A 27,922-nucleotide genomic window follows, 5' to 3' on the forward strand; every position below is an offset into this window, starting at 1 on the left:
CTCCAGTGCTGAGCTCACTAAGCTATCCAGAGATGACCTCATGGCACAACCCATCTGCCTGGTGGAAAGGGGGCCCTCACAGACCGTTATCCCCCATGTCTGGGTCTGTGGCCACCACTGCTCCAACCACCCAGGGCAGGGGCTGCCCAAGGCCACGCTCCTACACGGCCACCACGACACTCCACGCAAGTGCTCTTTGTATTTCAAAAAGAGAACATTTATTACTTATTTTTTTCCTCATTAGAACTTCCTTTACAGCAACACAAAGTAAAGCACAACAAAACTTATTTGTAGACACAAGGGGAGCACACTGACCACTGTTGGCCAGAGACCAGATGAAGGCCCCATGGAGACTCACACAAACACAGCACAGCCCTTCTCAGGTCTCCTGGACCCTCGTGCCAAGGGTGGCCTGTGTCAGGTCCAAGCCCTGCTGCCTCACGACAAATACAGGGGCTGATACCAAGGAGATCTGGGGTGGGCAGCGGGGGTGCAGGAGCTGGGCCAGGGAACGGAAGTTATCTTTACATTTTGATAAAGGCAATCCCACCCCACCTCTCACCCAGGCACTCCTGTCTCTGTGTTTTGATTCAGATGCTTAGTTAGATACGTAGATTCTAAGAAACGGTGTGTTTCCTGGGCTGGTGAAACCTGCTCCGACTATCACCAGAGACTTAAGCTTGGTAAAGCCAGGCCTGGGAGGCACCCGAGGATGAAGAAGGTGCTGGAGGCTTTGCTGGGAGCCCCATGGGGGTGAAAGGAGAGGAGGGGAGACTCTGAAGGCAGGTTGATGCTGGTACGTCCCCGACCTGGGGTCGGAGCATCAGGAAGGAACAGCGTGATGCTTATGAAGTTTGGTTCTGTTTCACCCTCTGAATTAGCAGACTTCAAACACTTCCATTTCCACAGAAATCAACAGCGAGACAGCTAGCAGGGCACACAGGCTCACGCCAGTTACGTGAGTAAAGGCACCAGATGGTTTGTTATGAAACACATTTTGGTCAGAAAATAGCTGGGGCTTTTTGGTTCCTGGGAGAACAAAGCTAGGAAAAAGGAGGTGCGAGTCGTGAGGGGTGTGGGTGAGAAGGCAGCTTTGGCACCACACCCGGGCTCTACTCCTGGCTCTACCCCTTCCACGCGCGCGGGCTCAGTTTCCTCACCTAGAAACTGGCAACCAAACATTCGCAAACAAATCTCGGTGTTAGGTTTCACGCACTATCTCAGGAAGTACGGGGAGGTGGGGCTCAGACCAAAGAGCGGCGCGGGAAAACTTCATCCACGTGGAGGGGGAAGGGCGGGATGGGAGCTCTGCAGGAGGCGGTCACACAGATGACCCCACGGCCGCAGGCAGACTCTGGGAGTCCAGGGCAGCCAGTTACGCCGGTTCCGAGCACCGCCGGGGACTTTGGGCCTCGTCTCTCCGAAGAAGGGCAGAAAGAAAGCTCTACGCAACGCAGCACCGTCGAGGAGCTGGGGGCCACACCTGCTGTGTGTGCTTTAAAGTGCCTGCCACGTGTTGTCTTTGGTCAGGGGCTGCCCCTCTGTCTCTGAGAGCCCCCAGGGCCAGGAGCCCAAGCCCCGGCCCGCTGGGCCCCCCACGGAAGGCGGGCTGGATGTCACAGTCTCCTCCCGCGGCTGTGTCGCCCTCCTGTGCTCAAAGGATGACAGAAATGAACGATCCGACTACTTTCAGTAAGGAGCAAGGGCACCTCCAGGGAAATCTGGGCCCTTGAAGAGAAGGGACAAGAAATGCTTTGGCCACCATCCTGACACCCACAGTGGAGCAGAGCTCGCTCAAGAGAGGGCAGAAAGCTGGTTATAACACTGCGCTCGCGCCTGATGCACAACCAGCTTCTGAGTTGAACCAGGAGTCACTGAATAAATATTCAAGGCATCTTTCAGTTCTCAGAGAAAGAACGGGGTTAAAAAAGAATCTCTCCTTCCCTCTGCTTGACTGGTTGCAGCTCTCATCTGCAGACTGACAGCGCTGCCGACTGAAGGACACTGGCTGGGGGTCCTGGAGCTGGCCCCCGCCCCCAACGTGGGTGGCTTTGGTTTGTCACGTGTCCCGCCAGCCCCAGGCCTCAGAAGTTGAAGAGGTCATCCGGCTCGGCGCCACCGCTGTCAGGCTTGTCCCAGTCGACAGGCGAGAGGCACTGGGCGTAATGAATGTCCTGTGCTGTCAGTCCAGTGTCCAGGACCTGAGGGTTCGTCCGAGATTGGGCAAGCCTGGAAGGCAGAGCTGTGTGAGCCGGAGGCCCAGGCAAGGGGCTGGCGGGGCCCCGAGGGGCTGGCGGGGCCCCGAGGAGCTGGTCCAGCCTGGCCAGCACCAGGGTCAGAAGTGAGAGGACGTGGGTGGGAAAACGGCAGGACACATGGCCAAAGAAGCAAGACCCGGATGTCAGTAGAGGTGGTGCCTCTAACCAGAGAGCCTACCCTTGAGGGTCAAGGGGCTCAGAAAACTGTGGGGCAGGCAGTGGCGTTCCCACCACGGAGAGGCTGGGGCACCCCACACCGTCCACAGCTCCATCAGGAAATGCCAGGAAAGAGGAGAAAGGGCAGCGCTGCCAGCGCAGAGAGGGGCATGCGTGAGAGCGAGCCTGGGGCAACCATGGAAGACCACTGGCTTTAACTATGTTCAACACAGTGCTGTTCACAAAGTAAATTCAAAAAGGGGCACAACTGAACGTACCAAGAATAGGGAGAGTTAAAAAAATTACGGCCCATGTCCTTAAAAGAACATGAGGCAGTCAGTGAATGAGGTGTTTACAAGGAGTTTTTAACAGCCTGGAGAAATGCTCCTGATACACCAGCAGTAAGTGAAAATCAGGATCCCCAAATGCAAATATGATGAGCTGATCAATGCAAAAAAATGTATATGTATAGGATTAGCGTGAATTAAGCCCCAAAGTCAGGGCTGTGGGATTATGGGATGGTGTTATTTCCTGTTTAACGCTTTGCTGATTTTCCAAGTTGTTCATTAAGGGCACAAGACAATTTAGTAATCTGGAAAAAGGGAATGAAAGATTTCCTTCAAACAAGGGGGTTGTAGTCAGCCAGAGAAGCTGGGAAGATGGTAAAAAGAATCACGAAGGGGCCACACACGCCGCTCCCCCGACCTGGGCTGCACCGAGAGGTTTCCACTGGTTCTGGCAGGAAGGGGATGGGGAAGCGGGGGAGGGCTGTAGGGGGGGCTGCTGAGGGTCCCAAGGGAGAAAGGAAGGCCTGGCTGACCAGGGCCCAGTGCTCGGAAGCCTGAGCTGCCCAGGCCTCTCCTCAGCCAGCCTTCTTGGTGGCGTGTCCCCAAGCTGAAGGCAGCCATGGACAGAGATGGCCCCTGGAAAAGGGGGAAATGCCACCAGCCTCTGGTTAGACCAAATATCTCCTAATGGGACTCACATCCCTCCTCTACGTAATGCTCCATGGGCTTAATTAAACACTGCCTTTGAGCTTCCCTGGTGGCGCAGTGGTTGAGAGCCTGCCTGCCGATGCAGGGGACACGGGTTCGTGCCCCAGTCCGGGAAGATCCCACATGCCGCAGAGCGGCTGGGCCCGTGAGCCATGGCCGCTGAGCCTGCGTATCTGGAGCCTGTGCTCAGCAACGGGAGAGGCCACAACAGTGAGAGGCTCGCGTACTGCAAAAAAAAAAAAAAAAAAACCACTGCCTTCTCCCTGCCCCTTTCCATAAATGCAAAACCTCTGGAAGGAACAAAGCCTGCAGAAAAGCCCATTTTTGAAGGCTACACCAGGTGTAGGAAGAGGAAGCCAACCTGAGCTGTAGTGTGTTCAGTTCAGCTCAACCTGTGGTAGAGCGGTCACCAGGAATAGCTTTTGATTCAACAGCAAGAACTTTCTGGCAGACCTAGCCAGATAGTGAGCTCCCCACCCCTGGAGGTATCTGAGTTGAGATTTTTGCTCTGGGGAAGGTCAGAGTTCACATTCTCAGACATGGCAAAGGGCCCTGCAGACCAACCCCCAAGGGCCAGGCCTCCTCCCCCAGCACCAGGAGCCCACCTAACGTTACCTTGAAAATGCTTCATCCAGGCCATCATCCAGCTCCTTGGGGAAAACAAAGCAGGAGATAAGAACCCTCAGAGGGGGAGCCCGTGCTCACAGCCGGGGCTTGTCCCAGCCCTGGGTAAGCTATAGGGACGTGGCACACAAGCGTAGGAGTCTGGTGGGCGCCTAGAGGAACAGGCACGGGCAGGCCTTCCACCTGGCTACTGCCACCAGCATCTCAGCACAGGGACCCAAACCTGGGATGTGGGACAGGAGAAAGGGCACCTAGGTGCCTAAAGACCTGGGGGTTCAATTCCCAGCTCTGCCACGAGTCAGCAACACCTTAGGCAAGTCACTGCTCCTCTTTGAGACTCAGCTTTTCCTTCCACAAAATGAGGGGGTTGGACCGGACGACCTCTACAGCTTTCAAATTCCAAGAGGGAGGATGGGAAGAAGGTTTTCTAGCTTTCACCCACTTTCAGAAGCTGAGCCCAAATTCCAAGCTCACAAGGGATAGCTGATGGCAGGAATGCCACAGCCTAGGTGGGAAAACAATGGGCAAGGCTCCCTCCACAGCCTCCGGGAGGACGGGCAGGTGGCAAGGCTGGTTCCCAGACTGCAGAGAACAGGCTCGCGGTGCCTGCTTGGGGGAAACTGGGTGGCCGCCAACAGGCAATGGGATTTGATAGGTTTTCAAGTCCATCAATGTTCCAGATTTTTAAAATTAAAGAGACGTGCATAGCACAGGGAGATCAGCTTGATGCTTTGTGACAACCTAGAGCGGTGGGATAGGGAGGGTGGGAGGGAGATGCAAGAAGGAGGGGATATGGGGATATATGTATACATGTGGCTGATTCACTTTGTTGTACAGCAGAAACTAAAACAACAGTGTAAAGCATTATACTCTAATACAGATTAAAAAAAAAAGATTTTGCAAAAACGTAAAAAAAAAAAAAAGAGACATGACAAGTAAAGTAACATGTCATTCTGCAATAGATCCTGGACTAGAAAAAGGACATTGGAGGGACAAGTGGAGAAATGTGAATCAGGTCTGTAGATTATATAAGTGTTGCATAAATGTTAACAATTTTGATCTTTGTAACGTGGTTATGTAAGATGTTAACAATTGAGGAATCTGTATGAAGAGGAACAGGAATGCTTTGTACCATTTCTGTAATTTTTTATCAGTCTGAAATTATTTCCAAATGAAAAAAATTTCTAATTTTTTAAATTAAAAAATTATGTTCCTCTGGGAGATTCTGCAGGCAGAGGTCATCATCATCACTAAAGAAGTGAAAAAGCTGAGACAGAGAGAGGTCAGAGTGCTTGCCCCGGGTCACAGAGTGAGTCAAGGGCCAGGCTGCCTGCCTGAGTCTCAGGCTCCTCGTTCAGGGGGCCGACGGGGAGAGGCTTCAGGAGCGAAGTGCCCATGCCGAGAACAAGGGGGCCTTTGGCTGGTCCTGCAGTGGGCAGAGCCATGGATGCTCAGGCCAAGAGGCCAGGCATTGTGAGGAGACAGCTGTGCCGGGAGCCAAGGCTGTTGGGGACGCAGCCCTAGGTTCAAAGGGGACATTGTTCATCCCCTACCCTGGGTCTGGCTGCTGGGCTGGGTCAGGCCCTCCTGGAGGCCTGCAAGTCACGGGCTCCAGGGTCTGCACCTTGGAGCTGCCTTAGGCCTCATCCAGGGATCAGGCCAAGGCTCACTGGATCCTGGGGGGTCCCCAGGCCACATGACCACTCACCCAGACAACGCTGCTGCTGTTTAAGGCTTGAGGTCGTGGTGCCTCGTCCACGTTAGCGGTGTTAGCGCTGACCGTGGACAGCGGGGCCTTGGCTGTCTCTTCCAGGTCCAGCAGGTTCCCAGTGGCGACCACTATGAGGGGTCAGGTGCGTCAGGAGGAGAGGAGGTTCCTGTCTCCCAGCCCCATCCTGGAGCCTCCTGGGCTACCCTGGTCCCGACTCCCTCCTTGGGCATGGCCTTTCCAGCCCTTTCCACCCAGACCACCCAGAGCCCCACCCTTGCACCTCCCGAAGCAGCTGGACAGCTGCCCACAGGGTGGGAAGCTCTCTCCCACTCATGGTTTAGGCTGAAACCCATATTCACAACAGGTATTAAGTTTTTTAAGAGATCACACAACAAGATGTAAAGTGTATAGGGAGAGATGTATACACAGATTTATATACCTGTATAGGGACATATTTGGAGGAACATGCACCAAAACAAGTAATTTTCCCCCTTTACCTGCATTTGCTAATTTCTCTATAATAAACAAGCATTATTTATTTAACACCAAAACAAAGATAAAAACCCAGGAGTTTACCCCAGCCCAGGAGGGAGGGGGGCCCTCTGGATGAAGGGTCCCATGCCATGCAGCCCCTCCCCCGCCCAAGACTCACGGCTCTTCAGCGAAGGGGTGCTGTCTCGGCGGCCCCCCGCCAGGATGTCCCCTCCGTCTTGGCTGGTTTTCTCCCTCTTCTCCTTCTCTGTGGGACCAAGGCACAGCGTGTTGGAGCCCCCGACCCCAGCACTCCATCCCTAGCCATCACTGGGCAAGGGGTAGGCTGTGGCCAATCTCAGGGGGCAGGTGTTAGGTCTCCAGAATGGAGAAAAGGAACTCTGCATATTTCACTTAATCCTCACAAGGACCCTGGGGGAGGGAGACAGCTGCTCCCAATTCTTCAGATGGGGAAACTGAGACTCGGAGGTGAAGGGGCCTGTGCAAAGCCACAAACCAGACAGGCGATGAAGCGGACGACCAGTCCAGGCCTGACTCCAGAGCCTTCACCATCCTCCCCGCCCCGACTGCTCTGCTGGTCGCCTTCAACGCCCCTGTACACCCCACCCACCATGTCCGCAAACAAGACTCACCTTCCTTGGATACCTGCCAAAACTCAAAAGCGACTTTGAAGGCCTGGGCTACTGTGAGGGTGACAGCCTGGGCCTGAAAAACAGGAAGTGGGGTCGGGGGAGGGGTACAGTGTTAGGCAGGTAAACGCAAGTCTCAACTGGAGGCCCAGGGACTCCAGGCCAGGCCCACCCTGGCTGTCCCAGGCTCTGGAATGCCTGATTGGTGGAGGCAGAGTCCTGGCCCCTCCCACATCACCAAAGCTGAGGTAATGAGGTCACACCTTCCCCAGGCAGCTGGGCCCCCTCTTCACTAAGTGAAGCCCAGCCAAGATTCCCACGGGTACTCCAGTCCCCACCTTGGCAATGGCCATTCACCTCTACTTTTTTCCTTCGCCTTTGAGTTCCCCTAAATGCAATTAACTGTGAGGCTTATTTCCTCTGAGAAGTCCTCTCTAATTACCTGAGGACTGCACACAGTAACTTAGTCCTTAAAATGAGAGAACAGAAAAGCCAGAGTTGGAAAGGGCCCCGCCGCTGCCTGAATGAGCCACAGCTGCAGAGGCAAAGGTTAGACTCTGGTTACTACTATGCTGGGCCAGAGGGGCTTATAACTGAATGCCAGAAAGGCAGGAGGAGGCTTCTACATTTCCTGGCAGGAGCAATATGTCAATGAGGGCCCAGGGCAGAAGACTAAAACCATCCAGTGCCATAGCCCACCTGTAAAGAAGGGCCACACCTTGTCCCTCAACCCCTGGGGGACTCCCATCTACTCCTTCAAACCCAACTCAAATGTCACCACCTCTCTCACGTCACGTCATGTCGCGTCACAGGCACTGGGCTTCCACAGCCCCGCCTACCTCTCTCTGGTGTCACGCATATGAAAGTGTCACCAGCTCACATGCCTGTGTCACCCCACCTGGGTGCTCCCTGAAGGCAAGCATCGACTCTGAACACCCCTGATTCCCAGAGCCCTCCAGGGGTGTCTAGGATGGTGGCTGAATTGCATTTGCCCAGGGGCAGGTCTCCTGAGGCCTTACACTCCAGCCAGGACCTACCCTTAGCCCACCTTCAACTCAGCCCTTTCCTCTCTGATTCCAGTTCAGAGTTAATCAGCTCAGCTTCTGGGAGTGGAAGTCCCAGAGCTCGCAACTGTAGCTGGAAGCGACATGTAGCGTCCTCTGCAAGCTCGGCCTGGGGAAGAAAGCCGCCAGACTCTTTCAAGTGTACGACACGTTCAGGCCTAACCCGCCTCGGCCCCACTCCCTTCGCCTCCGCCAGACAACTCAATTTAATTGAGAAATGAATCTGTGGCTACTGCCTTTAAAACTTTTTTAAAATTTAAAATCCCTAAACAAGCTGACTGATCCATGCCAATTAAATTTCACGAAGTATAAAATCTCATTTGAATGTCTCTGTCATTTACATTTTTGATGGAAGTACGGGCGCTTTATGGCAAAACTTAAATATGGTAATTAAGTATGAAACTCTTCACAGCTGTTTACAATTTAAGCTGTCACGTCTGGATCAAGTTTAATAGACCCAGTTACCATTGAGAATTGCCCATGAAATAAATATATGGGCTAATTACCAGCCAGAGTCAGATCACTATACACCCAAGCAAGGGCTGGTCACCCGGTGTGGCAGGGAGATGGGAACGCCATTATTTTTGCCTCCAGGAAATCTGAGGGCACAAGCCTGACACTGTTTTTGCATAAATCTGCTTGTTCATTTGCATACATCCCCGCCCTTTCACCCCGAAGTCCTGAGCTGCAAGTTAAACCCAATATAACTCAAGATGCAGATGCATGCAGGTGGCTGAAAGCCCAGGCTGGGCAGAGACTGGGAGGGGGTGGGCCCCGTTTTCCTGGGCGACTGCAGGAATCTAGGCACTAGCGATGGAAGGATTGCTCAGGCTGCCCACCGAAAAGCCCTCCTTGACTCCGCAGGCCAGGAGCCTGCCCCTCCTGAGTGCCTCTGGCCTCTGGGTCTGTCTTATTACCCTGACCAGGTACTGCCTTGCCCAGTTTTTGACGTCCCTGTCTTGTTCTGGGTAACCAGGCTGTTAGCTTCTCATGGGGACCAGGTCTAGCTTAGGGCTGCAGACCTGGGCCAGGACCCCGGAATCCAGGACCCCAACCAGGTTCTAGACCAAGTCGGGCCAGGTGCCCTGTACAGCCCTGCTGCCCAGAAGCATAAATCACTGCACAAAAGGATGACCTGAGGAATGCCAGGGGCCTGGGAGGGAGAATAGCCCTGCCGCGCCCGACCCCAGGTAGAATTAGGGAGCCCACCTGTACTGCAACCCTGGGCTCCCCACCGATGCCAGCAACGGCACCTTCACTTCAGAGCCCAGAGGCCGAAGTGCTGGCTGAGGCCCCCCAGGTGGGCAGATGGAAACACTTCTTTGTACAGAACCTTATCCTGGCCATGCCCAATAGAAGCCACAGGGAAAGAGAGGCCGGGCGGTTGGGCTGCCTGAGCTGAGCTGAACTGGTGGGTGACCCAGAAAGGGACCCATTTGCCCCTCGGTCGGGTGGGTCCTAGGCTTCTTGCTGATTCAGGCAGCCCAGCAAGGAAGGGTGGGGATGTGGAGGCTCTGGGCCCTTGGCCAGAACGACTGAGGGCTACGTCAGCGTGCAAATTCAAGGCTCCCCTGAGGCTGACTCTACCTAGCCACCCACCCAGGCTCTGGTGACATCTGAATCCCCAGCCCCCAATCATACCACTTCACTTTGCACCTCTGTGTCTTTGCACGTGCCGATTCCTGTGCTGGAGTGCACCCACCCTCTCACCACCCTGCCCCATTTTGCTTGGCCTGGCAAACTCCTACTTACTACTCATCCTTCAAAGCCCACCTCAAAATGTCTCCTCTGAGAACTCTTCATGTGCCACCTCCAGAGTGACTTAACAACCTCCGCCTGAGGACCAAGCTCCCTGTATGCCCGTTACTGAATCCCGGCTCTTCTCTCCCGTTGCCTGGTTCGCATCTTCACGGCCACCCTGGGTCCCCAGTGCCCGACACGGAGCTCAGCCTGGGACAGGCAGCAGCAAGCACGTGGAGGGACCTGCCAGCAGGCGGGATGTGGACTGAGGCGCCCATTTCACCTCCTGCCTCCTCCTCAGAGACGTCCACTCCGCCCTGAGAGTCTCAAGGTCTCCAACGTGGCCAGACCACAAGGCCGTAACACACTGGCAGCTTGGGCTCAGCTGAGGCCTTGGGAGCCACAAGGATACCACACACATCAGGTGGTCTACTGACACCGCCCTGGGCTGGGCTGTCTCTCCAAGAGACCTCCCCAGGGCTCCCTGAAATGGGGAGGCCAGGTGGGAGAGGCTGGAGATGGACAAGCCAATATCCAGCCGCTCCTGATGCAGATGGGAATGGGCCAAAAGCCAAGAGTTTGGGCCCTGGGTGTCCAGCAGGAGCCCGTCCCTCTGCCCAATGGCTCTGCTGTCAGCACCAAGCAGGCTGGCTGTTTTCCCTGGTACCTGACCTCTTGGCCTGGGGTAGACGGGTTTTGTTCAAGCCTGTCTAAAGTCCTCTGGCCCAAGGCCAGGCTCCCTTAGCCGCTGGGCCAGCATCCACTTTCTTTTACCCCCGACCTCCCCATCCCAGAGGAAGCCTCTACATGTTGGGAGCCCCTGCACTGCAGCAATGGCTGAGGGCCAGCTGCCCCTGCCCAGTGCCTGCTCTGGTCAGTGGGGAGGAAGAGACAAACAATGGGGACATAATGAGCTTGTTCTGTGGGAACAAGGCTGTCACGGGAGAAGCCACCGCAGCTCAGGGACCTAGGGCATCATGAGGCCCCGGGTGAGTGGCTGGCGACATCGAGTCTGCAGGAAAGAAACAAGGTGCACAAAAGAAACTGAGACCTTTCAGAACAATCCTGGAGGTCATTGAGGTGACCTCCTCATTCTGTTGATGGCATGCAGCCCAAAGAAGGTCAGGGTCTTATCCACGGTCACAGAGGATCAGGCCCCTGGTCTGTCTCCTCCTACAGTGCTCCTCCCACAAGACCTGTGGTAGGCTGAATCGTACTCCCTCCACCCCACCCCACCCCACCCCCTGGTAAGATGTCCACATTCTGATCCCTAGAACCTGTGAATGTTACTATACATGTCAAAAGGAACTTTGCAGATGTGATTAAGTTAAGGACTTTGAGATGGGGGATTATCCTGGATTACCCAGCGGGCCCAATCACAAAGGACCTTACGAGAGGGAGGCAGGAGGGTGAGAGTCAGAAATAGCAATGTGATGACAGAGCAGAGAGGGAGACTGGAAGATGCTCCACTGGCTCTGAAGTTGGAGAAGAGGGCCCTGAGGGGTAGCAGAAAGCCTGGGCGGGGCGGGGGTCACTTTAAGACTGTGATGTCCTGGATATGTCCTTGATGACATGGGGAGGGGAACGGATCCTGTCTCCTTGGCTACAAGGACCACAGGGCACAGGAACTGGGGCTCTGGGCTTCGCACACAGAGGTTAACAGAGGCCAATACTAAATCAATAAATGCCGGGAACCTCCTTACAGGGCGGATGCTCAGATCTTGGGGGCCTCAGAAACAAAAACTTCAATGCCAAAGGCTGACGCCCTCCAGCTGCTTGCCACGAAGTTCAAGACAAAAGCCCAGAGACCACTGAGGTCCAGCTCGTCCCAGCTAGATGTGTCAGGGCGTCCTGGAAATGGGGTGAGGGATTCCTGGATCCTCACAGCCATGCAGGGAGAGAAGAAACGTGGGTTTAGACCCTCTGCTAGCTAACGGCACCCTCTGCTAGATGACAGCTAGCTACATCATCTTCAGCAAGAGAGCTGACCTCTGTGAGGCTGTTTCCTCATTAAAAATAAAAATAAGGGCTTCCCTGGTGGCGCAGTGGTTGAGAGTCCGCCTGCCGATGCAGGGGACACGGGTTCGTGCCCCAGTCTGGGAAGATCCCACATGCCGCGGAGCGGCTGGGCCCATAAGCCATGGCCACTGAGGCTGCGCGTGCGGAGCCTGTGCTCCGCAATGGGAGAGGCCACAACAGTGAGAGGCCCGCGTACCGCAAAAAAATAAAAATAAAAAAAAAATTAACAAAAAATAAAAAATAAATAAAAATAAAAACAATGAACGCAGTTACAGCGCCCACCTTGCAGAGTTGTTCCGAGGAGTAAATGAGACGGTACCTTAAAGATTACCACTGAAACAGGCACAGAGTAGGTACCAAAATATGGCCATTTCCCTCCCTTCTCCGGCCACAGCGAGCCGGGTCCTCTGAGGGCCCTCGCCTTTGCCTTTCACACTGGGCACCTCTGATCACCAGTCTCTAGAGACTAATCCCTATAAGGCCCTGCACCTTATAGTGACAGGAGACCCCCCCGCCCCAGACCTCAAATCCATCAAATCACATTATAGAGAGGAAGCGGCTCAGGGCACTCACTGGGAACGAGGGCTTGTCGCTGCCCACAGGCCAGCCGAGGGCAGCCCATCCTGACAGGTGGCCCCCCTGACTGTAGCCCTACACGGTGCCCTCAGCTCTCAGCACCCACTTGAGGTTCCCAGGGACTTCAGACTTTCTTTAACTGATGTCACCTTTGGGTCCTGCCTTCCCCCCAGTCAGGGCCCCCAAGGCAGGGCTGCCAAGGCGAGGCTAGAGCCTGCTGAAGCCCAGCCTCTCCCCACTGACCATCTTCCGCTTGGTGCAGAGGAAAGCGTGGCACTCAAGATTCTCGTTGTGCTGGCTCTGTGCGATGTACGCAAACACTTTGTCATGCATCTTGTCTGCTGTGCAGTAGGAGATTCTGAAAGGCAAGTGGCAAGTGTCACCAGACTCCGGCACAGGGGCCTGACTGCATCCCAAAAGCCCCTTAGAGCATCTCCCCTGAGTTCCAGAAAGCCTGCCGTCCCACTCCACCAGGGTGGGACTCTGGGCCTAGCATCCTGGGCCATCCATGGGGTGCGGGAGAGTGGGGAAACCCAGGCTAGGCAAGAAGGAGTGGTGGTAAAGACTGGAGGAAGGGCTTCCCTGGTGGCACAGTGGTTAAGAATACGCCTGCCAATGCAGGGGACACAGGTTCAAGCCCTGGTCCGGGAAGATCCCACATGCCGCGGAGCAACTAAGCCCGTGCGCCACAACAACTGAGCCCGCGCTCTAGAGCCCACGAGCCACAACTACTGAGCCCGTGTGCCTAGAGCCCGTGCTCTGCAACAAGAGAAGCCACCGCAATGGGAAGCCCGCGCACCACAATGAAGAGTAGCTTCCACTCACTGCAACTAGAGAAAGCCCACATGCAGCAATGAAGACCCAACACAGCCAAAAATAAATAAATTAAAAAAAAAAAAAAAGACTGGAGGAAGGGCACATCCCCCCTCTACTGAGCCACATCCCTAAATAGTAGTAGGTGAGCCCTTCCTGTACACCAGGCAATGTTCTAGATATCACCTCACTGCCCTCTGAGATGCGTTCTAGTACTATCCCCACTTTTCAGGTGAGAATACTAAGGCTAAGAGTCTCAGACCACCAGGCTAGTTTCCGGAGGCCATAACCACTGCCATGCTGCCTCTTAAGAGTTTGTGCTAACCAGCTGGAAAGGGGGGCAGGACACTACCCTGCCCACAATGCCCTTCACCTGAGTGTCCCCCACCTGCCCTCCCTTTGATCACACCCCTGCGCACAGGTCAGATGAGTTACAGGCCCATCTCTCCCAGGGTGACTGAGACTAATGACAGCTTCTCTTGGAGCTGTGGCCAGGGGAAAAGGAGCTGGGAGTAGGGCGGGGGCATAGAAGGGAGACACAGCAGCTCCCTTCTCTTGAAACACCTTCTCCCCCCTTGTCTGATCCCTCCCCGCTGTCTCCAGTCATCCTGGGAATCCCAATCAGAAGAGGAGCTGGCAGCCCAGGGGTGGGACAGAAGCTCAGCAGACGCCCTCACCTCATGCGGCCCCAGTTTCAATCACAGGCATTGACAAAGGGATCATCACCACTTAAAACCCCCAGGTGGGCAGAAGGAGGGGGTGCCAGGTTCCCAACTGCCTCTTCTCCAACCCAGGGGATCCAGCCTCCTGTCCTCAATGCCCTGGGTCTTCAGTATCACTCAACTAGATCCTATTTTTCAAGCCCCAGCAAGGCGCCTCCTCCCGTGAGAGGTCCTCCCAAGCTTCCCCAGTCAGGCCTCTCCTTCTCTGCCCTCTTGGGAAACACTTACACTCTATCTCCCATGTCCTCTGCTCCATCCCCTCCTAGACTGGAAGCTCCTTGAAGGCAGGGGCTGGGTCTGATTGCTCACCCGGCACAGACCTCAGCAGAGCAGGTATTTGGACACCAGCTAGAAGCTCTAAAACCACGCCCTCAACACACATCCACCCTCCCACCACCACCCCCAACCCCAGTACTGGCTTTGCTCCAGCCAGCTGAGCCACCTGCTAGGAGACAAGGCAAGAGAGTGCAGGGACAAGAGGTGGAACTCTGGCCTCGGTGTCCTGGGCATAGCTCGGCCACTATCTCACCACGTGGCCTTGGGCAATTCCCTCTCTGGGTCTCAGCTACCCCACCTGGAAAATGGACCTGAGCTGCCTGTCTCTTCCAGCTCTGAAATTTTACAACTGACCAGCTAAGAGAGAGGCGGGGACAGCCTGAGGCTCCAAGGGCCAGGCCTGTTGCCCTGTGAACGGTGCCCACCCTCTACAGAGATCATCTACACTCTGGCCTCAGACTCTGCCTGAGACCTCCCTGGACACCCGGCCAGATGTCCAGAGCTGAGCTGCTGCATTCCCAGCAAAAAAGGCAGTGACTGTGCAGCTCTCTGCTCCAAGCCTGACTCAGCAGCACACTTGGGGGTGGGGTGGGGGGCAGGGGTGTCCCAGGCCGGCTGCAACTAGTGATAATGGCAGCAGCAACTGCCATTAGCCACACGCTCACTGTGAGCCAGGCGCGGGGCATCCAGGGCTTCATAACCGCACACCGGGCAGGACCTGCTTCCAACCCCACACACAGATGAGGAAACTAAGGCCCCCAGGTCACCCAGATAGGAAGTGGTAGGGTCTGGATTCAGACAAAGCACTCCATCCGCTGCCCCGAGCAGCAGACTGAATGTGGGCAATGCTGAGCGTACCTGTAAATGGACACGTTCTCAATGAGCTGGTTGGTGATGTTGTCGGTCAGGATGATCCCCCGTGGCGACACCTTGAGAGTCACCTTCTGCAGCTTCTTCCCACTGGCCTTGGCCTTGGGGCAGACGTGGGTCAGAGGAGCCTACTTACCCACTTGGGACCCACCCTCGTGGGCTACACCCAGCTGCTCTAAGCCCCAGACGCGAGGCCCACGGGAGGCCTCACCTTAGGTGACCGGCAGACATGATGGGGAAGACAATTCAGTCAACACCTTCTTCTAATAAAAACAGGGACAAATGTCACTCACTGAGTATCTGCTGTCTGCCAAGCACGGGACCTCGAGTCATCCTCACAGGCGGCAGGGACTTGCCTCAGGAGAAACCAGACTCAGAGGGGTTAAGGGAGTTGCCCAAGGACACACAGCTAGGAGGGACCTCAGACTTTGAGGGCTGAACGCGCTATCACAGCCCAGCAGGATGGGGACTCCACGCTCCACCCACTGTACCTGCCAGGGCCTGAGCAGAGGGGGCCGAGACCACCAAGAGAGGTGGACTCATTGGGCACGTGCTCACTCAGAGCTGGGGAGGAAATCCAGTCCCTCAGGCCGCAGGGCAAGTGGCTGGGTGCCAGCAGCCCTCCCACTATCCCTCCCTGGCACGAAGCTACCAACCCTCGGCCGGTGGCCTGAGCTGAGGGAGGGGAGGCTTAGAGAGGCCACGGCCACAGCAGCTGGAGAGGAGGACACTGGCCGGACGCTGCCAGCCCAACGGCCGCCCTCGCGACTCTCTAAGCTGGACGCGGGGGGACGCAGGGGCAGGGCAGCTGCAACACATTCAGTCAGGGTGATATGCAGGGGGTGAATGCTGACCCCCCAAGCCCCAGAAGGTGCTACCCCTTCCTCGTGCTCCCACGCCCCACCCTGACTGGGCTCACCGTGGCCACGATCCTCTTGACGGCGGAGGCCGACAGCTCCTCACCCTTGGGCTGCTCCACCAGCGTCATGCCCAGGTACTTGAGGCTGAAGAGCATGCCCTCGAGCAGCGTCTCCCGAGTGTCTGTCCAGTTCTCGGGCAGCTCTGGGCACAGGAGGACAGGCGCTCAGACCCCGCTGGGCAGGGCCCACCACAGCGGCAGCGTCTGCAGCCCCCGTCTCCTAGGAAGACCCAGCAGGGACATTGGGGTCCCCCCATCTATCATTACTTTTATCTTTAATAAAGGAATAACATTTTCTAGTACGTACCAGGCACCACGGTAGGAAGCGTTACATAAAATCTTCTCATTGACCCTCATTGACCTATGAGGCAGATACTTTTATCATACCCATTTACAGACAAAGACACTGAGGCCCAGGGAGGCGAAATCACATGACCAAGTCCACAGAGCCAGCAAGTGCCATAGCCAAGAATCAAACTCTTATTTTCAAATCCGAAGCCCAAACTCTTAACTTCAATGTTGACACTTGCTGAGGGCAAACCATGCCATTTTCTTATTGAATCTTCAACGCAATCCGGTGAGATGGGTGTTATTCCCACTTTACGGATTAGGAAACTGAGGCTCAGAGAGGTGAAGTCGTCAGACAAAGGCCACATACAATGAGTAAAGGGTTGGAGTCAGAATTCAAAACTGGGTGGTTCCCATGGCCCCAGCCTGGCCTGCTTTCCTCCCTCTGCACAGCCACAGAGACCAAAAGGTAGGGAGGAGGGAGACCAGGAAAGAGACAGCAGCCCAAGCAGGGTGGGCGTGGGGTAAGGCTTAGTGGGGAAAGGGGGAGGTGACTGCTCAAAAACCATCATAGGAAGACCACTGAATCCGGAAGACCTGGGTTCGAATCCCAGCTCTGCTTCCCCCCACCTGCATGGTCTTGGGGAAGGCCCCTCTCCTCTTTGAGACTAATAATACCTGGGCTACAGCAATGGCACACAGCAGGACACACGGGAAGGATCCTCTGAAAACTCTGATCACGACTGAGGTCAGGAAGGTTGGGAAATGAGGGGATGAGCCTGGCTCACTGGGTGGTGAAACAGACCAGGAGGGAGAGTTGGAAAGAGGCCTCCATTTCACCCCACCCACATGAGAGAGGGCCCTGAGCAGGCAGAGGGACAGGAGGGGAAGTGTGGTCTTCACTGTGGGAGGGGTCATACAAGAATTCACAGGAGTACCTCGTCTCCCAAACTGAGACCCAGGTGAGGAGGAATTTGTTAACCTGTCATCCAGAGCCTGGCATGCAGCTGGCATTCCTGAGTGAAGGAACCCAGACAACCCCAAGGCTTTCAGGCCTGCAACGCCCCAACCCCATCCTCAGCTCTGGACCCTGGACCACTGCCCTCCAGCCTCTGCCCTTAGGCCTCCACCCCACATGAAGCCAACCCCCACTGAGAAGACCCCAAAGTGACCCCATCCTCTGTCCCATCAACCATGAGTCTATTTCATTTGATCCTCCAAAGAGAATCAGAAAGTCCCCGAGGTGTCCCAGTCCTGGGTTTGGTGATGGGAACCCTGGAGCAACTCAGACATGGGCCTTGCTCTCAAAGAAACCAAGAATATTGCCACCATCAGGGCAAAACAGAGCTACAGTAACAACAAAGCAGCAGCTCTCACCACTACCTCTAACACTCACGGCTACCTTGCAAGCTGGCATTCTTTCATTCCCATTTCACAGAGGAGGAAACTGAGGCTCAAAGGACAAGTAATTTGCCAAATTATTTGTCTATTTGACACTTAAAGCCCAAGTTCCTAACCATCAGGCAAACGCTATCTTGCCATGAGGCAAACTACCCTCAGTTTAGCAAAAGGTCATGGAGAAGTTCCTAGAGCCAGAGGTATTTCCCCCCATAATTCTTAATTCCTGAGGCTTCCTCTCTGTATGGAGATGCCTGGACCACCACTTTCAACTCGATATTCATCTAAGCAAGGGCGGCAGACTATGTGCTGCCATGCCTGTCGCCTGTGTCCTTGGCAGACATTGCTAATCAACTGCAGCACTATTCCCTCTGATTTAAAGGCTTCGGACTGTTTCTCAATAAAAGGCTCCTGGCTGGCAATACCCATCCATCAGGGGTGGCCTTGTTCATCTCATTACCCATCCCTGCCCCACAGCAAACATCCTTCCTCTCCCCATTTTCATGTCTTCTCTCTCCCATTTCCGCCAGCTCAGCCCTTTCCTGGCCCCTCTCCAAATCCACTTCCGCTCCCTCCATTCCAAAAGGGCCAAAGCTTGCCAAGGTCACAGACGACCTCTTTGCTGTCAAAACATTCCCCAGTCCCCCCTGACCTCTGAAATACTCGGCATTTTTCTGCAATCCTCCTTCCCTGGCCTGACCCTTCCCCTCTTCTATGGCCTCCTGGAACAGAGCCCTGGTAGACTGGTTGCCACTCATCAGCCTCAGAGACCCTCTGCCCAACCTCCTCACTTGACAGACGATAAAACTGAGGCCCAGAGAAGGATGGGACTTGTGCAAGGTCACACAGCAATCAGAGGGACCCCAGCCCCCAAAGCACTACAGGCAACTCCCACAAGGACTGTTGCGAAATTATAGGTTGCCCAGCCTCGTCTCCCCCCCAATATCCCTGCACGCAAGCACACGCACACACATGCAGGCACGCACACAGCAGACGATCCAATCAGACACAGCTTCTTCCCATGACGTTACATTTACTTTCCCACTTCTGTGCCTTTGCTCAAGGAGCTCCCTCTACCAGAAATGCCCTTCCCTTTGCTTGATTGAAACCCCTCGCACCCAGCCTCCTCCAGGAAGGCCTTCTTTGAGGCAGTATAGCCTAGTGGTTAAGAGCAAGGGCCTTAATCCTAGAATCCACTGAGTGAGCCCGAGCAAGTTAATTACTTTCCCTGAGCCTCAGCTCTCTCTTCTATAAAGTGGGAGAAGCAAAAGTCTCCAGCTCACAGGGCTGTGGTGACCCTTTGATGAGATAATGAGACAATAAAATGTAATGTGCTTAGCACAGGGCCCCACCCATGGTTTTGCCTCCTGGGGCCTGTCCCTGCTGTCAGGGGTTTCTCTGCCCCTCCTGAGTATGGATCTCCTTCTCTTCCTCCCACAGCCATATCACAACCACCAAGCCGCTGCCTGATGTGTGTTTTCCTCTTGAAGGACTGCCACGCATGTCTGCCTCCCCCAGGAGCTAGTATGGAGAAGGGGCATCCCCGCTCAATGTTGCTGCTGTCTCATTCTACTTCTCCCTGCCCCTCCCAGGCCCAGCAGAGATCCTCCTGCCCCTCCAGGGAACCCTGCCTCCGCGCCCATACTTCTGGGCATGATTCATCTCTTCAGTGAGGTATAAGTTCTCTCACACCCCACTCCCTCCCTGAACAAACCGGAACCAAAGAGCACTCAATTAAGACAGAGGTAGGGTTCACTGCCATACCGGCCCGGTCACCATCCAGCCACCTCGGATAGGCTGGAGGCCATGTGCTCCTTCCCCGGAGGAGCCCAGGGTTTCAGGAAGAGCTCCCGGAGGCCCCCAGGCAAATACAGGCCTGAGTCCACAGCGCTGTTCCGGTCCTCGTTATTTTTGGCCCGGTTGTGGGTAATGACTGCACTATTTTAACTTTACGATTTTACAGATGACCTGCTGTCAGAATTAGCTGGGGATGGATGGACCATAGGCCCAGTCTAACTTGTAGCTGCAAACATGTACTCTTTTCTTATTAAGCGGGCCCCTGCCCAGGCGTCAGAGCTCTTGTGCCCTTGTGCCCCTTCTGCTGCCCTGGGAGACCCAGCCTGGCTGGTGCCTGGAACATCAGAGCTGCAGCCAAACCCATGGGCCAGGGGGGACCCTCCAGCAGGGGTCCTGGCCTCCAGCCTCCTCCGGCCTGGTGGGGATATGGCCTCAGAAGCCACAGAGTGATACCTCAAAAGAGGACCCAAGCTCTGCTGTGACCTGGAGTGTGGCTGCTTCTCTAGGCCACAGTCTCCTTATCTGACAAATGGGCTCAGGCCTGCAGGAGCATCATCAGAAGAAGGCTCAGCATGTGCAAAGTGCAAGGCAAACTGGAGAAGCTGTTAAGACTATCAAAAGAAAATAATAATTTCAAAAAGGTAATTCCCTGCGGTCCAGTGTTTAGGACTCGGCGCTTTCACTGCGGGGGCCCGGGGTTCAATCCCTGGTCGGGGAAATAAGATCCTGCAAGCTGTGGGGCACGGCCAAAAAAAAAAAAAAAAAAAAAAGATAACAGCAGCAGCTACCATTCCTAAGTACCTACTTATACTGTAAGAAAAAAATATGCAGTCAAGGTTAAAATGATGAAGTCTGGAGACGGGCTGTGGGGTTCATAGTCACTCTACCTCCCTGGTCCTTGGTTTCGTCATTTAAAAATGGGGACAACAACTGTACCCACCCTATGGGGTTGCTGTGAGGATGAAATTAGTACACACGAGGTAGGCTTAGAACGGTACCTGGTAGATACCAAGTGTGAGTGTTGTGTCATTACCAAGGGTCAAGTGCAAAGAGCTTTCATGTGTACATAGCCATTTGCAGTACTTTATGAGAAGAGTCAAGGATATATTAGGACTCCCATTTCACAGATGAAGACACTCAGAGGTGTCTGGCCATGACTCAATCCACAGCGCTGGGCCTTGAATCCATAGCTGTGCTCTCTGCCCTCTCCTGCAGCCCACCAAGCCCCTTCCCATGAGCAGGGCCAGGCTCGGGGTCATCCAAGAAGAACGGGCATCCTGTCCTGGAGGCTGCCTGAAAGGAGCGTCTGGCTCACTTTCAGTGGGCAGTGGGTGACCTGACTCCTTCAAGCCCCCACCCCTCCCTCTGCCGCCAGACCTGTGAGAAGCAGCGTCCCAGCCTCCAGTTAAATGTCCCTTGCACTTGCTGTTCCCTCTGGCTGGAATGCTGTTCCCAGATTCCTCCCTCCTTGTACTGTATTCATATGTGTGTTCCACACCTTCTCCGAGAGGCCTTCCCTGACCCCCTGCACTGACACTCTCAGTGCCCCACCTTTATCTCCTCGGTGGGTACCATTTCCACACACGCCACCTGACACGCCACTCTCTGGCTGCCGGAGACTCAGATGCCCATGGGGGCTGGGGCAGTAAGAGCTCCTGTTCCCAGCAGCCCCCTCCCACCACTGACAGGAACTGCCCCTCAAATGGAGTAACTGCTCCAGAGCTCCCCACAGGTGGCATCCCAGCCGCCCACAATGGAAACTGGCTTCATGTTGTCCACTCTTTGGACTCCTTTCCCTTCTTGCTTCTCCTACGAACATTTTCTGGGATCTCTTCCCAAATAAGTGACTTTACTCAGATCCCTATCTCAGCATCTGCTTCTAGAAGAACCCAAACAAAGACACCACCCATCATTTCCTCACCCGCTTTATCTTTCTCCTCTTGGCGTCACCACTACCCACAAGCACCCCACTTATCTGCACCCTGGTCATGCTGTCTACCTCCTCCCCCAGACGGCTGGCGCTATCCGAAGAGAGATGGACGCATTCCCCAGACTCGCCGACACCTCTAGCAGTGCCCGACACACAGTCAGTGCTCAATACGTATTATGGTTTGGGCTTTATTTATATTTTTCATTATAAATAAGGATGAATAGATCTTCCGTCCCCCGCCTACCACCATGAACCAGCTTTGTTGAAACCAGCTTTGTTTTTACCCATTCTCATGGAGTTCTCTGACAACCCGTGGAGGAGTCCGAGGGTCAGAGGGACTCCTCTTGGAAATAAGCGTACGGAGGGGCCAGGGTGAACCACCCTTCCAGGCAGCTGGACGAAAGGAAAACCCAGGGCAGGGACTGAGACAGAATATTTATGGTTTCCAAAGAGGTGGGGGGAAAAGCCACGTGTGGGAGAAGGAGAGAGCCCTCCTTCAAAGTCAGCACTAACTGGGAGACAGGGAGCCATGAGGTTCAGGGCAAAGAAAGCTGCCTGCCGCTGGCTTTGCTCTGGGACCTCAGGCAAGTCCTTCTCTGGGCTCCAGTTTCTCTGCAAATAAAACAATGATCACGCTGATCCCAGCCGAGGGCCTTGAGGGGTGAGGAGCAAGTCACAGCCGACGGGTATCAAATCTAACCTTGTACACACTGATGTGTATAAAACGGGTGACTAATAAGAAAATATAAATAAATAAAAATAAAACATTAAAAAAAAAATCTAACCTTAACTCCAGTGGCTTCAGCCTGACCCCAAAACTCAAGCACAGGGCTCAGACCTTCTTGAGGGTTGGGTCCAAGGCCTGGCTGGGACACCGCCACAGGCCAGGCTGCCCCAGCACTTCCACCCCAGACACACCGCGTGGCTTCCCTCTCTACTTGTGGCCATGTCGGGGCCAGTGACTCCACTTCCCTGAGCCTCAGGCTCCTTCATCTGAGAAATGAATCTGATAGGAATCCCTGCTCTGTCACCTCTGAGGAGCAAATGCACTAATGGAGGCAAAAACACTATGTGGAAGGTAGAGGGACAAAAGCAGTAGTTACCATTTACTGAACTCTTTCTCTATGCCAGGCAAAACATAATTTCAGTTAACCTGCACCCTCCCCAAAAAATCTGTGGTGGGTACTCCTGTTATTAACAGTTTACAGATCAGAAAACTGACTTAATAACCAGGGACAGGTGGGGATTCGACCTCGCTTATTCTGGGTCTAGAAGGCTCCAGGATGGCACTCTGGGCTTACTGGGATCTGCCTAATAGGAAGGCTCTTCTTTCCTCTTCTTTCCTCCACAGACGTAGACAGGCTCTGAGCCCCCAAAACTCTTTCCACCACACTAAGTATCATGTTGAAGGTCCACATGACAGGCAGCGGGAAGGGGAATGGGGGAGAAGGAAACCACCAGTTAGGTGCCAGAAGGAAGTGTTACTGTCAACAACCTTCTCAACATCCCTACCGGGTTAGAACTGTTACGTCCATTTTGCGGATGAGGAAACTGAGGTTCAGAAAGGAAAAGTGACTTGTCCAACATCAGAGCAGGCAGGAGAAACTCTTTTCCACCATCCAAGGTGGCTAACTCTCACCCTTCCCCATATCGAGTGAAGGATACCAAGGGAAGGGGGGCTCCTAAGTTTCCTTCCCTTGCCCAGAGCCCCACCCCCCTCCCTTATCCCTAGAGAAAACTGCAGGGTTCCCCCACTGGAACAGGCCGTCATTCTCAGTCCTGATCAAATCCCACAAATATTTAAAGGAGCTATTTTGGGAGTCAATAAATGTGGGAGACGGGTGCATCCCTGGCCTAGTCCAGTCCTAATGGTCTCTGACCCCACCCCCACCAGTAGACACCAGCCCACGTTCCCAATGCCAGTCTTGTCTTGGTTTAGGAGGCAGGCACAGCTGGAACCACACAGCCGGGCAAGAGGCGGGGCAGGGCAGGCTCCCTAGGCCCAGACACGCTGGCACTCCTGGGCCTCTCCTGGGCCTAGCGAACTAGGGCTCCCCTGGCGGAGCCCTGGAAGGCCAAGAGGGAAGGGGGTGGGGTGTGACTGTACTGACAGCGGCTTCCTGGTGCCTGGAGAGGCCAGGGTCCCAGGCGGTTGGGGCATGGGGGGCAGTGTGCAGGAGTCCTGCCTTCGGCTCCATATCTACCAGGAAGGCTTGAGTGACCCCAGACAAGCCCCTCGGTTTCTCCTTGTGAAAAGGGCTGGGTTTCTCAGGCCTCAGGGGAGGGTGCCAGGTGACGGGTTCCCTGAGAGTAACTGGAGACAGGGAGAGGAGGGGGAGCCGGATGAGGTTCCTCTCGGGCTCCCAGACGCCCCTGGGAGAGGTGGCGGCAGAGTCTGCCATTCGCCCGGGCGCCCAGGGACATCGGAAGTTCAAGCGGGGAGGTGCGAGAAACAAACAGGTTTCAAAAATAGCCAGGAGGCCGGCCGTGGCACCTGGACCCAGCCAGAGGAGGGGACAACGAGGTCTAGATGGGCCGGTGTGTGGTAGGTACCTCCCGAGACCCCAGGTTGAGCCTCGCCCCCAACTTCAAGTAGGTACCTGCAAACCCGGGCTCACACTGAGTCGGCTTCTGGGCGCCCGGGAGTCAAAAGGTAACCGCGTGGTGGGGGAAGGGGACAAGGGGGCTCCCGCCGGCCGCTGACCTCGGGGCCAGAGTGCTGGGGTGCGGGATGGGGGTATCTTCCCAAGCCCCTGCCCCCTGCTCCCTCCCCCGGGTACCGACGCTGAGCTCCTGCCTCCCCTGGCTGTCCAAAGAGGGGACGTGCTGGGGTCGCGCAAGTCTCTTCCTCTGACCTGCAACCTCCCTCCGACTGCAGCCCGCACCTGGGGACCCCGAGCTCCGGTTTCTTCCCCCAGCTTCTGCCCTTCCTCCCCAGCCGCACAGAATGGGGACGGGAGTAGGAACGCAGCTTGACCCTCGGCGACCCCGAATCCCGCAGGGCCGGGTAAGGTCGCTCCGGACCGCAGGGCGCGACTCAGGCCCTGCCTCTGCCCCCCCCCCCCGTCCCGGGACTCTGAGGAGGGGCGTCCGTGCGTCCCGACCCCCGCCCGGCCCCCGACGGGCCCCGGTGGTCGCGCACGCACTCACTCCGGTGCCGGCCGCCGCTCCCCCAGCTCTGCTTGGCGAGGCTGGGGCTCCTGATCAGCGCCCGCCCGGCGGACTTGAGTGCGTCCATAGCCGCTCGGGCCGCCGCCGCCGCCGCCGCCGCCGCCAAAACTCCGTCAGGGAAAACTTTCCGCCGGGGCCGGGTGGCTCACGGGCTCCGCGCTCCTCCCCTCCCCCGCGCGAGCTCCGCGCCGACGTCCGCCGGGGCGGGGCGAGGGCTGGCCAGGCTCCGCCCCCGGCCCCGCCTCGCCCGGTCTCTGCCCCAGTTGCCCAAGGCTGTCCAGACAAAGGGCGCCCCTGAGGCAGCGAGCCGAAAGCCCTCGACGCCCTCTCTTTTCCTCTATCTCCCCAAACCCCTTATTTCCCACCAGGTAGGAGGCTGAGGGTCCGAGAGCCGCTTCTCCCGCCGCGGGAGGCGCTGGCCTAGGATTTCTAGACAGCTGAAAGTTACTTGGAGACCATTTTACAGATGGGGAGACTGAGGACGGGAGAGAATGGGCTTGTACAAGAGGCAGGTGATGCCCATCGCAGTGGGAGGCTTGGAAAGAGCTGACGGTGGTAGAATTTTGCTGGGAACAGGGCCGGAGTATAAAGTTTGCCTTAGCAAGACCCGCTGGGCACTTTACTCGCCCAACAGACTCAGCCTGCTCCCTGGCACCACCTGGGCACTCTGGGCTGCCCCCTGCCCACCCTACTCCCCAAGTAGCCTCAGAGGTGGTGTGGCCTTGGTGTTATGCTCTGAGGTGTGGGGAAAGGAGTCTTAGTTCTAGCACTGACTTTCAGTGTGACTGACCTCAGGCAAATCCCTCCCCTCTCTGGGTCTTAATCTTTATCTGTAAAGTGAGATGAGATCCTGTCTCTAGTGATCCTTCCAATCTACCAGACCTTGACCCAGAGCCTGCCCTGCTTGACAGGAGGCACTTCAAGAGGAGTCTGGATTCTAGAATTCCTCAAGCACAGATGTTCTAAGTCCAGGATTTAGAATTCTCTCTAGAATCCTGTACCTTCTTGTCAGGCTTTACCAAAGGGAGTCAAAAGGAGAGCACATATATCCAGGCCACAGCCTGGCTTCTGGGGGGTGGGCATGTTGCAGCAGTAAGGTGACCTTCCGTCTCTGGGATTGCTTCTGGCTCAGAAGGCAGGAGTCCTGTTCCCATGTTGGGAGAAAAACAGGACTGTGCTGTCACCAGCGGGACAGGGAGGCTGACATTCCTCTATAAGCTAAGTGCTTTTTCGGCCGTTCTGTCCTTTGCTTCAGCGACACTGCAGCCAGCAGTAGACCCACTTTACAGATAAGAGCCCAAGGCCTGGGAGAGAAGCACTCACTGCAGGTCTCTGCAAGTCAGAGGCCAGGATCGAACTCAAACCCAGTGCCTTAGGCTAGAGTAGAATGCCAGGAGTCTGAACTCAGCTTTCCTCCTTTTGGTGGTTGTGAATTCACCTTTCTGAGCCTCATCTGTATAAGGGGTAACAATACCTATTCCACAGGGCTGTCTGTAAAAAATAACATGAGTTGGAAAGTCTGAGTCTTCTCCTTAAGAAGAACTCACCTATAAACTTGCCTCCTCCAGGAAGCTTTCCCGACTACCATCCATCAGACTTCTCCTTGTGGGATGCCACAGGCCTGAGCTTTCAGCAGTATTGCAGCTGCCCATTTCTACTCTATTTGCTTCCACCAGACTTTGTGTCCTTCAAGGGCAATAAGTTTTTCTGATTTATCTCTGAATCCCAAATGCCTAGCAAGGGGTCCAAATGGAGTTGGAATACAGTCAGTGTTTCTTTCCTTCCTCCCTTCTTCTCTCCCTTCCATCCTCTCTCGAGCTTTTCACCACATCAGGCTAACTTCTCCTGCAAAGGGCTATGGTGATGTGTAGGTAGGTCCCCAGGGCTGAGTCCCCCAGCCCTGAGCCAGCTAGGCCCTGGGGCAGAGAGAACATTCTGGAGCCTGAAGGAAAAGTAATCACCCAGGGCTGGCTGGTGAAGGGCAGCTGGTGGTGTCCGGCTGGCAGGGGGCACCATATGGGCCTGGTAAGCAGGCAAGCCTGGGCACTCTGTGCTGCAGTGAAGGCTGTTTCCAGGGCCATCTCATCCTGCCGGAGGTGACCTGCTGGGAGCTATCAGCCATGCATCCCCCGCAGAGGGGCAGCCTGCTTGTGCCCCGTCTGCCAGTCCCAGAAACAGAAGCAGAAACAGAAGGTCAGAGCTGCGAGGGGCCTCCTCTGAGGTCACCATGTCCAAACCCTCATTTCACAAGTGAGGAGCCTGAGGCCCAGAAAAGGGCAGAGACTTGCCCAAGGTCACACAGCAAGCCTGGACCAGAAGCCAAGTCTCTTGCCTCCTAGCTTGGATGCTTATGAAAACAGAGAGGGAGCAAAGAAATCTTGAAAGTACACCAGTATTCAAGAAAGAGTTTCAAGGTGGCTTTTCTTTTTTGTTTTCTTTTTTGTTTATCTGATCTAACTTTGTAAAAATTTTTACAGTGATCATATGTTCTTTAATAATCAGAAAGGAAAAAAATAAATAAAAGGGAGGGAAAAGCTACCTATGGGATAACTGGCTTTTGTCTTTAGGAAAATGATATCAGAATTGTAATCTTACTGTTTTCTCCCCCACTGGGCCCTCATGGGACCCCAGTGAGACAGTGGGTGCCAGGGAGCTGGGAGGGCTCTCAGCTTCTCTCCAGCCATCACTTGGGCTTGCAGTGGGACCAAGACCAAAGCCTTAGACTGGGATCAGGAGCCCTGATTTCCTCAAATAATCTGTCTTCCTGAGCTAGTCTCTTCACCTGACTAGGTCTCAGTTTTTCCATCTGTAAAATGGGAGTTTTTACAGCAGAGTGTGTGTTCCACCGCCCGCCTCCCCTCGCCAACCAGCAAAGCACAGTGGTGAAACCCATGAACACTAGAGTCTGGGATCCCATCTCCCCCATTTCCCTACTTTGTAACCTTAGGCAAGTCATTTAACTCCCACAGTCCTCAGTTTCCTTATCTGTAAAAATGGGTGGCTGTAAGGATTAAAAGAGTTAACATTTGGGACATCTTTAGAATTATGCTTGGCATATAATAAGTGCTATTTATGTCACATATTTTAATAAAACTAAAATCACTTTCCTCACTGGGTGAACAGTGAAGATGGAGTGGTTTTTATTACCATAATTCCTGACTGGCTCCCAGGGATGGGAGCTCTCTTGGGATTGGAACCAGCCTGGCCCAGTCTGAGCTGTGGGTAGTTCAACCTCTCCTCATTGCTCCCCCCACCCCTACTCCCCTCAAACCCAGGTGGGAGACAGCCCTTTCCTAGGGAATCTGAGGGAACCTGGGTTACTGCCCTGGGATTTCTGATTAGACTTGGCTCTGACCTTTCACCCAGCCCACAGGGCCTCCTCTCCTGCCTGCTGTGTCCCACCGTCCCAGCAGCCCCAACCAATCGCCTCGGAACCCTTCCCTCCTCAGACCTTTTCCACGCTCCTTCCTCGTG

General features: G+C 55.0%; 1 protein-coding gene across 1 annotated transcript; it reads right to left on the minus strand.

Moving 5' to 3' along the window:
- Positions 1–245: 245 nt before the first annotated feature.
- On the minus strand, positions 246–24,525 carry LDLRAP1 (low density lipoprotein receptor adaptor protein 1). The gene is made up of 9 exons (XM_082832998.1): positions 24,428–24,525; positions 15,865–16,007; positions 14,934–15,046; positions 12,508–12,622; positions 6,869–6,941; positions 6,397–6,483; positions 5,742–5,872; positions 4,025–4,059; positions 246–2,229 (listed from the first exon to the last, which is right to left on the minus strand). Exons 1-9 carry the CDS (start codon positions 24,513–24,515, stop codon positions 2,085–2,087), a joined length of 930 nt encoding a protein of 309 aa, XP_082689124.1. The 5' UTR covers positions 24,516–24,525; the 3' UTR covers positions 246–2,084.
- Between the last annotated feature and the right edge of the window lie 3,397 nt (positions 24,526–27,922).

The sequence above is a fragment of the Leucopleurus acutus genome (genome assembly GCF_964270905.1).
Source record: "Leucopleurus acutus genome assembly, chromosome: 2".
NCBI lineage: Eukaryota > Metazoa > Chordata > Mammalia > Artiodactyla > Delphinidae > Leucopleurus > Leucopleurus acutus.

Bases quoted from the DNA above. Each gene is read 5' to 3' on its own strand.
- LDLRAP1 (XM_082832998.1), bottom strand. From the start codon at position 24,515: ATGGACGCACTCAAGTCCGCCGGGCGGGCGCTGATCAGGAGCCCCAGC. The intron at 16,008-24,427 runs GTGAGTGCGTGC...TCCTGTGCCCAG, and splicing joins GAGCGGCGGCCGGCACCGGA to AGCTGCCCGAGAACTGGACA. The intron at 6,484-6,868 runs GTGAGTCTTGTT...TTGGTCCCACAG, and splicing joins TTGGCAGGTATCCAAGGAAG to AGAAGGAGAAGAGGGAGAAA.